The 15,697-nt window shown below is 47.5% G+C and overlaps 1 protein-coding gene across 1 annotated transcript in view; it reads right to left on the bottom strand.

Annotated features, from left to right (window-relative positions):
- scfd2 (sec1 family domain containing 2) overlaps positions 1-15,697 on the bottom strand; it is a 60,838-nt gene that overhangs the window by 38,450 nt on the left and 6,691 nt on the right. The window contains exons 3-4 of the mRNA XM_029149224.3: positions 13,503-13,630; positions 9,704-9,879 (exon numbers count right to left, since the gene is read on the bottom strand). Of these exons, the coding sequence (XP_029005057.1) occupies positions 9,704-9,879; positions 13,503-13,630 (304 nt within the window). The remainder of the gene's footprint in view (positions 1-9,703; positions 9,880-13,502; positions 13,631-15,697) is intronic.

The raw sequence follows: 15,697 nt of genomic DNA, 5'->3' as shown, positions 1-15,697 counted from the left end.
TCTCTTCTATCTAAATCAAACATACTCTTAAACACTTTGGACATAATAATAAAATAACAACTCCTCCAAGGCTATGATAACTTTGAGAAATCATAACTTATATTTTTGACAAAAATCTAAAGTTTCACAAACGCACAACAACACAAATCAAATCAAATCAAATAACTCAAATAACAGCTCGACGGCGGTTTGGGGGGAAAAGTCTTGTGTGTGCTCGGGGGTTGAGTTAGCGATAGTTAGGGGAGGGGGTGGATTGCTACATCCAGCTCGGACTAAAGTAAACTCAATTTCTCCAACCGATTCATCCTTACTGTACCTTATCGGGTTTCATTCTAATGAATCACGCACACTTCCCAGAAAGTGTGGGTCACGCACGGTGATCCCCTCACAAATGAAGCAACACGCTCTCAAACAGAGCGCTCGGATGGTTCAGCGGGGCCTTCTTCTTCAGTCACTAATGGGTTAATAACAACCATCAGCTGTTGTACGACAGCTTGTGGATGGTATGTGTCCATCCTCCAGGTGTGTCTTATATTAGACAGAAGACAGAAACACTGCCTCGCCTTTATTCTACGTGAAGGATGACAGTTTGCCATAGATGTTACAACAATGTTTGACTGGCCTCTGTTGTAAGTAATGGGTGACGCGCGCCAGTAAATCCTTGGACACCCCCAGCTGTCCCTGCACACGCTATGAAAACGTCTCTCTTCCCCATCGTCCCCAATCACGTCTGTCCTTCCTGAGCAGCTGGCAAACACATCACTGATGCCTTGTCTGTCTGTTTGTCTATGCTGTGATGCAGCACAGGGCCTCGCTGCTACACGACGACTAAACATCCCCGACTGGCAGAGAGGTTCTGCCTTTAGGCACTAGAACCGTGGGAATCACACCGGTTCTGCCCTCGACGGCCTCAGGGCTACACTGTCAAAACTACAGCATTTATTTGTATGGTTTCAGACGCAATCTCCCCGTACACTCATCATCTGAACCCTTGACCTGTGGTATTGAAGCTTGTTCCAGCTTCTCGCTGGGAGAGGCAGGTCACTAGTGCATCACGGTGGAACTTTCCCATTAAGGTCAGTGGCAGCTGAAGATTTGCTTAAACAATGTTTCGTTAGGCCACAGGATGGAAAACTGTTCATTCATCAAGTGATTTACAGGAATACAGGACAAAAGATCACAGCCATAAACTTGGACCACAACTGTGAGTGGACAACAATTACTGGAGTGTAATGCAGTGTAACATCGCCACCACACACTACAGCCTCCGAAAGGGCCATGAGGCTGACTCAGCATCTCCGCATATATTGGGCTGCACTGAATTAGATGCATACAACACTGGAGTTTGTGGAGTGTGCTCTGCTAGCGTTAGTCATGCGCAAAATGGATTTATTTTGTAACATATGACACATTAATGTTCATAAAGTTTTACAGGTCCAAAGAAGCAGAGGGCAACGAGCAGCGTCAGCCACCTACAGATTACACTGAAGCCAACTTGCAGAATTTTTAATTTGATTCTGCGAGTTTGGCCTCCGTCTTGTTATGTTTTTGACAGGATGTGGAAGAGTTGCTGGGGGGTGCGAGCAGGGACATGTGAACTTCTGATCCTCACAGCCAGATGTGCGGCTCGCGTTTAATGTGTCACTGGAGACGACGCTCCATTTGCTCCCCCATCATCTCCTAATAACCACAATAGGCACCTGAAAGTTAGCAGACAGCTTAAGACAATTTTAGGCCACCCAAACTGAACACGCATTCATCAAGCTAAGCGTATGATTTATTATGCCTCTCAAACAAACAATGCGGGGCTTAAAAGCCTATAAACGCCGTTACCGTCAATGGCGCCCGTCGTGCCAGGAGTGGATGATGTGACGCTGTTCAGAGCGCAGAGACATCACAAACGGAAACATGAAACGGAGCATCTTAAATAACTGAGAAGATGGAGAGTCAAAGAGGAGGAGGAGGGGGGTGAGGGGGCACATGGCGGGCATATGAGCTCCTCCTCTCCAAGTCCCGCCCCCACCTCCACCTCCGCCCCCTCCACGCATAATTAGCAGTCCAGCGTCGGCGCTCGCTCTGGGCTACTTTCATTCCTTTACCCGTTTCGATGAAAACAGCAGCGGGACAAAAATGGCCCACATGTGTCTCCTCGCACACCAAGCTTAGAACAATAAAAAGGGGAAAAGTGGGGCATCTGAGTTCACTCGAGATGAAAGCCAGAGCGGGAAAACACAGGAATCAGTGAGGTTTCTCCTACGTTGTTTGCAAATCAGGTTTTCCTATTGAGTAACATGAAGCACGGGGAGCTGGGGCAGCTTAGTTCTGGCCCTATGTAAGTTGGATCCACTGTGACCCACATGTTCTAGTTATTTCAGCACATTCTATGTTTTCACAGTATAGCGTGTGAAAAAACAGCTCTCTGGATATTGTATCTATCAAACTTGGGCAATTGGGCTCCATTTATCATAATTGCGCAAAACATCTCCAGTTTTTTGGCAAATGCTCTCAGGCACTTCTTACACATACATTTGCAAATATTTTCTTGATGTGTAAATGTTCACATCGGACACTCTGGTCTCAGTCTCAGCATCTGGCTTCAGTCCTTTTTCATTGCTGTAGCCGATAATGCGTCCTCTCCTGCCCCAAATGAAGACAAGCAGATAGAATGACGCACGTTTCTGTGAATTACCACAAGCCCAGTCATTTTAATAACGAAATAAAAGCGTTGGGGAGGAGAACTGCAGACACTTTGAGAGCAAACTGCTTCAAAACAACATGAAAACCAAGCGTGAGACTAGCAGGAAGATGTTTAACTACCTCATGACCCCAGCAGAGATACAGCAGAGAGGCCATCACGTTAGGAGAGGAGAGGAAATGTGCACTTTCTTAAATTCCTTTCACAGATGAATTTCATTTTGAGCTCAAACACACTGTAGTGATTCCAAAAACAACTAAAAGCAACATTGCCAAACACAAAAACAAGCCCAAGACGGATGATTTTTTCTTTCATTTACACAAATGTAGCTCCAAAACCAGATACAGCTGATGTTGTCACAACGTATCAACCCTAAAACATACAGAGTTGTTTCGGAGCCCCGTGAACTCTGGGCGCTTGAATCATTCACTCAGATGATGCTGGAAGTTGTTCTGCCATGAACGTTTTAAACATTTAATGATTTAATGATATTGAACCTTCCTTCAAAGTCAAACGTCTCTGACATGACACAGGTCATGCGCTTGGTTGGAGGTACTGTTGCTAACACGACACATCCATTTAACACGCGTCTTTGAGAGGTTGTGCCCTTCCGTAGCTGGTAATAAAGACACCGCTGACTGCGTCACAGATACACATATGAAACGAATAGTATGTTTCACCTGATCACACACTCGGTCCACTTGGATCCAGTTTGTCGAGCTATGTGCTTACATGTGGAGCAGCGCCCCAGGGAACAATGGGTAATTAATGACAGAGCAAGGGTGGCAAGAGTCTGTCTCTGATTGACCCTGTTTGACCTTCGATGGTTAGTCACCATCAGCTTCATTCCCTCTGGGTGACTGGGTGAACCTCTGGGGTGAGGCCGTGAGATGGAGGGTGGGCACGAGTGGAGTAAGGGGAGGAGAATGCCTGTGTTTCAGATGGGTGGGTTAGACGCAAAGTGAACTCATTGCCTCAGCTCTTGTTCATCTTACTCCATTAGTCACAGGCCACAAATGCCAATGTTTGCCCATGAATGGCAGCAGGGGGCGCTACGAAATGGCAGGTGAGCAGGAAGCCAATGGAGCCGACAGAAATGGGATGAAAGGGTTAACTGTTGGTCCTCTCATCTGTAACTGGTGCTAAGGCACCGATAAAGCCGTTCAGATGGGAGGTGAAGCATTTAATTGCCAATGGACAGCACATCTGGAATACCCATCACCAAATACCAGCACAGACATTTTACTGGTGTACGATTCAATCTTTAAACTGGCTTAGAATCTCTTAATCTGGCGCTAAGAGGCCAATCAGTATCTAAAGAGGACGTTTGGTCGGTCCTGGAATGTGTCCCTGTCTCTGTTTCAGATCAGACACACAGACACAAAGACACATGTCCTGTGGGCTGTGACCTCCCCTGGCCTGTGCTCAGCAGGTAGTGACAAATGACCTGATAGTTAATCTGTCCTGAGGTGGAGCTTTTCTATAGGGAACAGAGGGACTGTTTGTGACAACAGGAAGTCGAGACACTGTTGCGAGAATGAACACATTAAAGGATGCACATGCATGAATGAATGCACGCACACATGGCTGCACAAACACTTACCTGCCCATCACATCTGGCCGTAGTTTCAATACTCATGAAAAGCCATGAATATAAACAGTGGGCAGTGTCATGTTAAACTCATGTGCCAGTCAGAGAAACATAAAGGTATAAAGTGGTGCCTGTGCCAGGTCTGTCTGGGACACTGGGTCATTGTTGGGTCTCTGAACCCCCACCATCTTCCCTAATGGTCAGCTGTTTCTACAGCCCCCAATTGTTAACAATGAGGGTAAATGCTGGGCATTGTGGGATTTTCCCTAGTTTGTGGTGTCCTGTTGGAGCAGGCTCAAACAAGGTCTGACGCCAGGAAAGCCAAGTCAGCAGACCGCACTGACCTGATTCACTGGGGATGGAGAGCGGTAGTCGGGAGCTCCACGAGCCCTCGGCGAACATGCTGCCTGGACCACCTCACCCCAGACGAGAGGGCGACGCACGCCGCTGCAACGGCGCGCCCAAGTAAGCGTGCCCGAGTCGAGAGCGCGGCGCGGACTGCAAGCTCGTTCTGCAAGGCCGGTCTAAGCGTGTGCGAGAAAAGGCTTTGGCCGAGGCTGTAAAAAACACTTTGTGTCTGTGTGTGTGGAGAAAAACACTCTAGGCCACATGAAAAATCCTCCTGATGTGAGGGGTTTAGCCACAGAACACAATAGAGGCCAGTCTCCACACATGTACATATGTGGTGACTGCAACTGTGACTCAATACAGAGCAATGCCAAAAACACCACCACTCTGAGCAGAATTGAATTTTCTTTAGGTTCTGAAACCCCCCGTGAGCCCATTTGATTCCTTAAGCTCTCAGGGAGCTGTAGCCCTATAATTCTACAGCTATTAACACCAAAGCAGTGCCTATAAAGTTTCAGTTCAGTGAGCTGAGATATAGATTTAGTAGAAAGATGCTTAGTAGAAGCATTTAAAACGCAACACATGCAAATTACTATTGAGCCGCGAAGCCGAGGCAGCGAGGTTTAATACGAGGCATCTTGATTGAGTCGGGTTGATTTTCCGGGGCAGACAGATTGGACGTAATCATCGGCAGCAGAATGGCGAGATGATTAAGGAGAAGTGATGCCGAAAGCCGAGCACCTTCTGTCTGAGAGAGGAGAGGTAAATGATAACAGGAAGTGAGATGAGCTGGCGGTGCCCCCCCCCGGCCCACCAGCCCATCACCTCTGTTAAAAAGGTCCCGCTCTATAAACAGGCCTCTCTCTGCCTATTAAACAGATAGTACATTAGGCCCGAGCTGTGCAGAACAATGTAAACACAGCCGTCTCAGGGTACTGGCCCCGGGAAGGGAGGGGGAGGAAGGGGAAGGTGGGGGCTATTCCTGGATCTTTCTGGGAGTGAACTCCATCACTGCTCCCTTCTCCCACTGTAATCCTCTCCAACTAAACACAGGAAGGAAGATATAGGTAAATAACCCGGTCCGATAAACTTTTTGCCTTCAGTTTCAGAAGTTTTATTATGCCTCAAAATACAGAGGCACAGAATGCAGCGGGGCACAGGAGTTCACACATGTAGTGTGTTATGATGAAGTGAAGCATACAGTATGTTTGGAGAACACGTAACAGACACACAGGGCAAACACGACGTTTTGGGGGGAAAGAGCATGATGGAGTATAGTAAAGGTTTGAAGAGAGGACAACAGCAGAAAGACAGAGAAGCCACTTTGTCTGGAGACGGACAGGAGTTCACGCTGAACCTCCTGTGGTTCCTGCTGTATCGCTCCGGGGCAGAGGAGGAGAACAACACAAAGACTGGATGCGAGCGGCTGCGGTACTGAATGTGGATGGATGGGGAGACGGTCAGTCCGGGTCAGCCCAGATGTGAGGCTGTTAAAGCGTGGGGGGGACTGGGGGGAGGTCGGCGCTGGACATCTCGGGGCAGCGCCCTGGAGTCATTTGCACCCCTCTGTTACAATCTCCAACAAAACACAGTAAACCCCCACGCTGTCGGCGGAGCAGGGACACAGGAGAGAGAATGTCTGGGGCATGGGGACGACTCCACACCCCGGGGAAAGGCCAATTACAGGCTTAAAGCTCCTTGTCTGACTGGCATGGAGCTCAGATAAGATGAAAGTTACCTGCGACCAATATCAACATTTTCCCCTCTGCGGACACAAGAAATGATACAAGCCAGATGTTACGTATACGACGGAGGAGATTGCTGTGCCTTCACATGGCTAAAAAGAAAGACATGGATTTTAAGGTTAGGCTACTGATAGACTGCAGGCCTGCAGCTTTGAGCCTCTGCAGGTCAATTTATATTCAGGAGGGGTCAAGGGATAGAGGTGAAAGGGTCATGAGTGTTTAGGCCTGAGCCCTGCAACACTGTACTGTGGGATTTAATGGACTATGTGGGTCACCAGGCTCTAGATACAGACTGACCTTAACACACAGAGCAACAGAGAAAAAGACCATTTTGAAGGATTGATAGCAGATTTGCGTCTTTTTCACAGGATCTGAATTTTGTACTTTGAAATAGACCAAAGGAAAACCTCTTCAAATAGGAGAAGATCAATAACCATCTCGGATATTTTAAATTTTGTGTAGTGAAATCACTACAATGCTTGCTATTTAAAAACGGACAGTGTAACATTTGGAAAGTATGAAAATCTGTTTGAATAAAGTGAACTTTGACACTGGCAGCACCAGGGCAGCTGCACGCTGAGTTTTTATTAAATTCACACAATAGTTTTTTTGTCTCATTCCAATTTGTCTCCAGTGATGATATCAAGCAGCTCACAATGAAAGCTGCTGAGGACACTTGGTTCCTGGTAATTACTTTTATTGACGCCATGACCTGGCACCCCACCACCTAAATGAGCCTGATTAGCAATTCAGACAAAAGGATGATTCACCGTGTAAGTAGATGAGTGAAGTTTGGTTGTCCTGAAATTGTTGAGCTGCTTCCAGTTTAGATTCTAGGACCTAGATTTACCTAGAAGATAACGCATTCACTGTATGAATAGCTTTTTTTTCCTCTGTCTACGGTAACTTGGGTTCATTGCACGATTTCAGGCTAAACACAAACACACGGCGGAGACAGTGATAGGGACCAGGCAGGCAATTTGTGCGACCTGTGGGAGACTGGGACACGCAGCATCGTGCAGCTGTCGGTCTGAGCAGCGCTGTGGCCACTAATAACTCAGCGCTTGAATGTTTGCAGAAGCATGCCCTGGTAATCCCAGCAGAATAAAGCAACAGGCTGGGGTGAGAGGGGTTAGCTTCTCTCCGCTGCCTCGCTGTCATCACTACCTCGTTCAGTGATGTGACAGACTAATCGGCGATAGGCCGCACCGCGAACTCGGAGACTAGCCTTTAAAAAGTTTGTCGTCCCCAAAAAAATCTCCCCTTAGTCTGATCTCCCTGGGAGGGATGTACAGTAGTAGTGTACATGTTTAGTTTGGTGAAGCAGATGCTCGGATTGGGGGGGTAGTGTAGTGGGCCTGTGATGTTCTGGGAAGTGGTGAAAGAGCGAGTCTGTTGGGTTTCGCTCTGGCTGCACCACCCATGTCCAGAGCTGCATACAAACTCTGAAACTGTGGTCTGGAGCTGAACCAGGGCTGCTCAGTGTGATCTACTCTGTTTGAAACCTGATTGGTTGCCAGACAGCTAAAGGCCTGGAGCTGCCTGGGTGGGGTATAGATGCTGGCAGGATGGATGTGCCAGACACGATGATATCAAGCTATAGCGAATAAACAGAAGTCACTTTATGACACATATCCACTTCCATAACTACACATGAACCCTCACCTTAGTTACCTGCCAGCTGCCTTGGAGCGTCAGCATCCCCATTCGCTTTCCAAAGAGTTAGCGTTACATTATGTTTAAGCATTACCTCATGAGAAAAACACTTCAGGCACTGCCTGCGGCGCTGTACCTCACAAAGTAGCTACACAGAGTATTTTGTACATACAAAACTAGGCCGGGTCCTGAACCCGACGGCCTCGGGCCTCAGTCCAGCCGCTACCCACACCGCAGACGAGTGGAGCTGAAGAGACCCACTGTTGGACATCAGTGGAGTGTCCAGCCGTTCCCTCTGCAGCCCTCACACCGTCAGGTATTACCAGCGCCGCCCGACCACCAGGCCGAGCTGAAAGGCAATGCGTGCCGCCATTTTGTAATGTAATTAACTTCTCTGTGTCCATGTTGAGCCTCAGAGGGAAATTAAGTAAACAGAGGGGGCACAGAGGACGCACAACTCATTTCCTTTAATACCCTCAATAAAACTCAGGCCTGTTTTGAAACAAACACCGACTCTAACATAGCGCTCAAGGCCTGATTGTGAGACTTGAATCTTGAAGAATGTCGTTCTGAACCTGAGCCAAGTGTTATACACACACACACGATGCTAAATACGCCAGTCTGTTATCAACAGAGTCACCGCAGGTTTAACAGGACCTCCATCCACCTGGGAGGAACAGTCAGTCCCAACGCCTGGCAGGAATGTAACCCAAACAACAACAAAATAAAAGAATGGTGAGAAATTTCTACAGTGATTCATCCAGGTACTGTAGACAACTGAGGAGGGAGTGGATCAACGAGGACTCATGAAGTAAATGGATAGCGGACCTATAAGCCCTGAAGTCTTCCTCTGTTTAATAAAGCAGTGATGGCCCCAGCTGAGGACCAAGGTTTATGAGGTTGTTTTCAAATTCCAACTTGGCATAGAGCACCGCTGCAAGCTTGTTGTACTCTTCCCTGATCTAGTTTAATACCTTTCTAAATACTGACAGCTTTACAGCTTGAGGAACATAAAGACACATAATTAAAATAGCAACGTAACAGGAGGAAATGGATATAGTTTTAGTAGCCTGACATTATGTATGACAGTTTACACAATATCAGTAGATAATGAAGGAATGAACCAAAAGATAATAATGATCTGTTGTGTTTGTTATTTGCTCAGTGCTTCCTTCAGACAGCTCCACAGTCAAACACACCTACAGCTGCACAAGTCAACCGGACCTTCATCCTCTGCACTAAATCGCATCTAAACACCATGATGGAAACCTGGCGGATTTTCCAGTGTTTACTAGATCCAAATGTTTTCCTTACAAACACAACTGAGCCTGTTTACGAAGGAGAGGAATCTGCTGGGGTTTTTTTTTTGTTTAACACCGCATTCCAGTTGTAGCAAATTCAGAAGCGCCCACTTACCTGATGAGCATGGGCAACTATCAAACTGCTAGTTGAACTATTTCCCATTGTAATTTGTGACTTTTCATTGGAGATCACTTAAAAACAACAAATGTGAAATTTCCCACTATTGATAAAAGGAAATTTTGAGCCTCTAAAATCTTTCACAGTTAAAGGGCTCAAAACAAGATTTGTCAGTCATCACAGTTTTTGGTTTATTTCCAGCACCTGTGACGCACATGGATAATAGGTTTGTGTAAGATGAGCACGGACCTGTAGCAGCAGCCGCTCCAGCGCCAAGCAGGAATCCCAGCGTGGCAGATCGGGGTGGCGGAGCATCTGGGCTGTGGCCAGGCCCAGCTGGAGCACCCCGCAGTGACTCTCTAGCGCCCCCCAACTGCTCCGGAACAGCTGTATGTACGAACACAGCTGCTCTGGGGTCACGCGACCTGAGAGCAGGGAAGAAGATGGTGGTTGAACTCATCTGGAGAGACGTTCGAGGCCAAACACAAGCTTATCATGTGTCTTAGTGGAAGCACATCGTACAGTGTAATCGACTGTCCTCCTAGTGTTGGTGCCATCTGGTCCAATCAAATAAAAGTGTACAGACACTCTCTGACATGACAGGAAGGACAAAGCATAGAGACCGGATAAATAGACAGTATTTTCCAAAGCGTAGCGGGGGTTTTTAATAACCATCATACACTCAGCTTAGGGCAGAGCGGAATGACTGATACCAAAGCAGACCATAATATTATCTTAATAGGAAAAAGCTCCACAGGCTGGAAAAGAGCATGAAAAGTGAGTGTATGTGTGTGTAGAAGAAAGACAGACAGACCGATCGTCAGGAAGCAATATTCTCTACATGTGCAGGATCAGGTGGCTGTCGGAGATTCGGTGGAATGTTTATATGAGTCACAGTGTGCGACGACACATCAGTGAGTATATACAGTACGTGTCAGAGCACTTCTGAAATCTCCTGAGCATGTGACTAATGTGTGTAAATCATACATTTGTGCTTATTTATAGAAGCTGTTGAGCGACTGCTTCATAGGGACACGGGAGGAGCGGCGTGAGGGGCTTTGTGGGGTGTGCAGGTTGGCCCGGAGGTATAAGGGGTTGGGATAGAAAAGGGGCACACATTAACTCTCTATAAAGCCCACTTCTTCATGTTGATGTTCTGAACCAGCACCAGATGTGGGAGTATTTCCTGTCGGGCTACACGGCCAGTGTTTTCCTTAACGGGCCAAGCACATGACTAGAGAAGTAACAGACAGGCCGTTTAAGATGTTACATTCAATACTGAGTCACGGCGCTTGTTACGAAAAGGCCGTTAAACTGAATGACTGAATGAATGTGAAATATGCATCCATAGGAAATCTAGGATGCTGGTTACCGGAACACTAATTTTGAGAATGCCTGTTTAGTAAACCTGACAGCAAAATAGATTTCTGTGAGCCTGTCTGTGGGGAAACATACTTTCCAAGTTGAACTGAAAAGAGCCTGTGTGTTTTGTGCCACACACTTCTGGGCAAATGTCTACAAAAGAGAATCGAGTTTCTGGCTAAAATTAAAGTATTTCTGAAGAATAAGCGTCGGTCCAGACATGTTCAAAAACCTGAAAAGCTCTATTGTGAACATATCCAGACATAAAAACCCTGGCAGCGAATCCAAGGTTCACAAAGCTTGATGTGCCAACCATAATTCAACACAGAACCAGGAAATACATGCAAAGCGCAGGCCAAACATAATCTTACATGGGAATGGGGCAGCCAGGACTGGTACAATGCGGACCCAACGTAATCAAACCTTACAGTTGGAGTAGACGAGATGAAAAAACGTCAGAGTAAAGAATGTAAGACAAGAAAGCCACGCAAAAGCCTGCTCTGCATTACACAATCAAAGAGCCCTGGCCAAGCCGTAGCTCTTATCTATGTCACTAAACTTCCCTCAAAACTGTTCTGCTATACCTCATGCATCTTGTTGCCAGATGCGAACTGAATCCCAGGGAGAAGAGCCATCAGCTGTGCTCAGGTTTCATACTGGTGCGTATCTGCAGGGTAAAAGTAGCACTGCAAGGTTTCATTGAAGCAACGATGTGGAAAATAACTCAACATTGGCCATTCAGAATGCATGTAATTGTAGCCACACTAAGAATCACATTTGCAGTTTAAGCCGGTCCATTTCAGCCCGCGTAGAAATAGCAACTCGGGTTTAGCCATCACAAATGTCCTAAACAATGCAACGAGGGGCAGAGGTCGCCGATGATTTAGTCCTGTTACTGGAAGATGACCTGCGTTCTAGGTGCACAGGGTTATTCAGAGGCGAAGTCTGATGTCAGCGTTGAGCTGAGGGCTGGTCTGCCTCAGCAACTGGACAGCCTCATACTGTAAGTAATTTTGCATGGATGGAGGACACAAAGACTGAAAATTTACACACTCTAAGATAAGAAAAAGCCTGGAACTTTTATTTGTGGATGCAGGTTTGGGCCCCATTTAAGATGTGGGGAGCTAAGGGGGAGGAGGTACATTAGTCACAGTTACTTTCAGCTTAATGTTCCTGCGAGGACCAAAAATCATCATATATGACATTCTCATTGTGTCTCATTGGACACAACATACTGTATACTGTACACACAGTTTACACCCATGTATTGCAGACAAACAAGCAGATGGATGGATAAACGCAGGTTTATAGACAATGAAACCAAAGCTGTCTGACTAATTCCCTGCAAAAACATTCAAACACTCAACTCTGAACAACCACATCTATCCATACACACACCTTCACAATTTCGTCATCCTATTGTGCTAGGAGCGACCTGACGGGTCATACGAAGGCTCTGAGAAATGGATTATTTTCTCAGTCTCTCTCTGGATGATCTTATCCTGTTGAGATGAAAAGAAGCCAAGTTGGGCCTGTGTGAGAACGCGGGGCCTGTAGTACACTGATACACTATTTTCTCTGCTGAGCCTCCATAAACCAAGCAGAGTGAGAATGTGATGTGGAAAATTCTGCCCTCCTAGAGAGTGAGTGGGCACTGAGAGAGCAGATAGGTATTAATGCTGAGCGGTTCGCGTTACCGGGCTCAGCTCGTTCTCAGATGAGCAGAGAATGACGGACTGGGACTTGGGGTGGCGGGGCTGGTGGGCAGGGTGGGAACGACGTGGGGCTTTGCTGGTGGCTTAGGGAGCTTCATGCAGTCTGGTTTCCTGCCAGTGGAGTATAAAGGTTCAGTGTGAGACGCTGACAGTACTGCTTGCTTGCTCGCTCTCTCTCTCTCTCTCTCTCTCTCTCTCTCTGCAGTTCCCTCGTCCTCTCTCTCAGCAAGGACATTAAGTCAACAGACTGTCAATCAGCAGGTGGGAGCAGCTTTAATTCTACACCTCTTTCGTACTTTCTCACCTCTGCTTGTGTACTTTGCTGTACTCCTGCAGCTTCCCTTGGTCTAAATAAACCCGAAGCGAGTGTGTGAAAGGAAAACCGCCGCGTGTACGCAGACGCTTGGCCGCGTGTGTGTGCGCACGTGACCTCCGACGTCTTACAACCTGCTCGTTATGGGGGACGAGACCTTTTTTACCTCGCAGATTATAGGAGCTGAGAGACCGCGCCGCCCCTCCCGCCTGAGCCCCTCCGCTCAGCCAGATGCTAACCTGCATATTAGCCCCGTGTGTGTGTGTGTGTGTGTGTGTGTGTGTGTGTGTGTGTGTGTGTGTGTGTGTGTGTGTGTGTGTGTGTGTGTGAGTGAGCAGTAGCGTAAAGGTGAACGCGGGCCCCTCGTACAGTACGCCTGTGCGTGTCACGGCTTCATTTCTGCGTGCCTCCACATCTTTTTATCCTTCGCTGCAGCGCCCTTTGCTTCATTAGCAAACAACAAAAAAAGTTTCTAAAAGCAGCGTGTGTGCGAGGCGGCGCGCGTATGTGTGCGAGCGTCGCGGAGCCAACATGTGGTTCACATTTCCTCTGCGGCCACATGGGCAAACACGCGGCAGGAACCATGGCGCTCTGCAGGAGGCGCTGTGATGCCGCAGCACCGCGCCGTGAAGTGCATTGCCGGCGCCCTGGCTCTTACCCATGCTCATCTTGATGGGCAGCTTCTCCTTGCTGGCCGCTTCCACCAGTTGCCGTCGGACCTCCATTAGCCCCTCTTTGTGCTTACTGGTCAGCATGGTCTCCCACAGAGCCCGTGCAGGGAGAGACCTAATGGGGAGAGCAGTGGAAAAGCAAAGTTGTTAGCCATTTTCGAGTGCTAACAAGCAAAGAAACTGTTGCTATTTTCTGCAGTTTGCTCAGAGCACAAACACAAAAAAGGACAGCGTGGATGTGATGGAGTGTTCATCTGAGTGATAAAGGGTCTGCTGGTCAGGGAGTGGTGACTCCCCTGTGGGAGCCCTCACAGGAACAAGCCGAAATTAGCAGAGGGAACACCAGGAATGTTCTCATTCCACCTTCGACGTCTGTGCGCCTGCGGTCCTCTCCAGTGATCGTTGCCGTCCTAGCATCAGCGGCACAAGGCTCCTCTTGAAACCGTCGCGGTCCCACTTCTCATTATCTGCCCCGTTATGAAACACACTGATCCACATCTCTAATGGGAGATTGAGGACAAGGCAGGACTACTGCCAGGTGCCATGAGGACGGGAAGCTGCTTCAAGATTTTTACATAAGAGCATGACAGCGTCAGTGACAAGCTTCATAACCGTTAACATCACAGAGTGACACTTTGGCTTATTAAGGTTAAACAGGTCCTTTATGTGAATTCAAACTAACAAGATCGAAAATATAATCATGAACAGCACTTTGTTGGTCGTGTGCCATCTCTGTCTGTGCCTTTGACAGATAGATTTCCAAACACACAAGTACGACCAGAGAAGGAGACAAAAGAAAGTAAAGGGGCTAAGAATGGGGTTAGAGGGAAGGAGGGAGCTTGTTGACATATTCACTCTGTTTTTCTTTGAGTTTTATTCTTTTTCCCCCCCCTTCTCTCGCCTTTTCTCCTTTCTAACTGCTGCCATGTGTTTAATATCAGATGTAATCTATTCCAGACCTTGGGCTGGGGCTGGATGGGGAGAAGAGGGGCTCACACTGGGACGCCCGCCATCTTCACAGCAGAACCAGACACAAAGCCCAGCAAGTACGACTCAGCCCAGGACAAGAGTACAATGTAAAGACTAATGCAGCGAGAGAGGTGGAGGAACAAAGACAATAAATCAGGTCTTTAATAACTATTTCATGTTTTTCTTATGTTATCATTACTTTAAGTCGTGATGTAGTACTTGGTAGATATTGGTCACAAGTTATGACATGGAGTAATTTCTGAAAACACTCCTCCTAATCCCTCAGAAAAACACCCCTCGTGCACTTAATGAAGTATTTCTATGATTACGCAAACCCTAAAATCCCACATACTGCATTATGGCAGAAATCCTAATAGTGAAACTGGACCACGCCACGTGACGATGAGAATGTGTACGCATGTACATGTTTGCATACGAGTCTGCGCATCTGTGTGTGTTCTCAGAAAATGGAGGGCCTCGGCATAAAGTGTGGATGAAATATGGTTCTCATTTGGCTCCCTGCCCGCCCAGCCCCCTCCCGAGCGGCCCGCTCCCCCGACGCTCTCCTTGGGCCATTTGGTCAGACGCAGGCGGGGCCGTGAGCCCGGCTGATGGCTGAGGGGTGAGGTTTACACTGGCAGGGTGTGAGACAAGCTCCATAACCAGCCAGGAACCTTGTTGAGTAACTACTCTACTGTGGAGGAGGGGGGGTGGTGTCGGGAATGTGGGGGTGCGTGCGCTCGGACATCTGTAAGCGTTAAGTGCACTGTGGCTCTGATGCGGCTGCTCGCGTGCAGGCTGAAGGGGGCGCTCTTGGACCTGATTCTGTACTCATGCAAACCAATGACCTCTCTGGCTCGGCTGGACTAGAATAGTGGCTGTTGATAGACGGTGTGGCTGCTTGGACCACAAGTAAGTAATGGGTATTGTACCAGTAACCACGTGACCACGTATGTAGCCATTTAAGTAAATACCTGCAACTATGTTCAAGTCATTAATGACTAAGGGGGGAAATGAATGTTCCTGGAAATGAATGATGCAGCACAGAAGAATGGCACTAAACATGACTCAGTATTGCTTAGATTCATCCCAAAGTCTCCTGATCAGTCGGACAAGCACACATGTACTGTAATTTGCACATTTTATTATTTATTTAAATTTTTTGTTGACTCACCCTGCTCAACTCTGGTTTAATGGCATGACTCAGCCACGA

This window comes from Betta splendens, chromosome 4, assembly GCF_900634795.4.
Source record: "Betta splendens chromosome 4, fBetSpl5.4, whole genome shotgun sequence".
NCBI lineage: Eukaryota > Metazoa > Chordata > Actinopteri > Anabantiformes > Osphronemidae > Betta > Betta splendens.
Note: the sequence above shows the minus strand (reverse complement) of the source record. Positions and strands in the feature narration are given on the sequence as shown.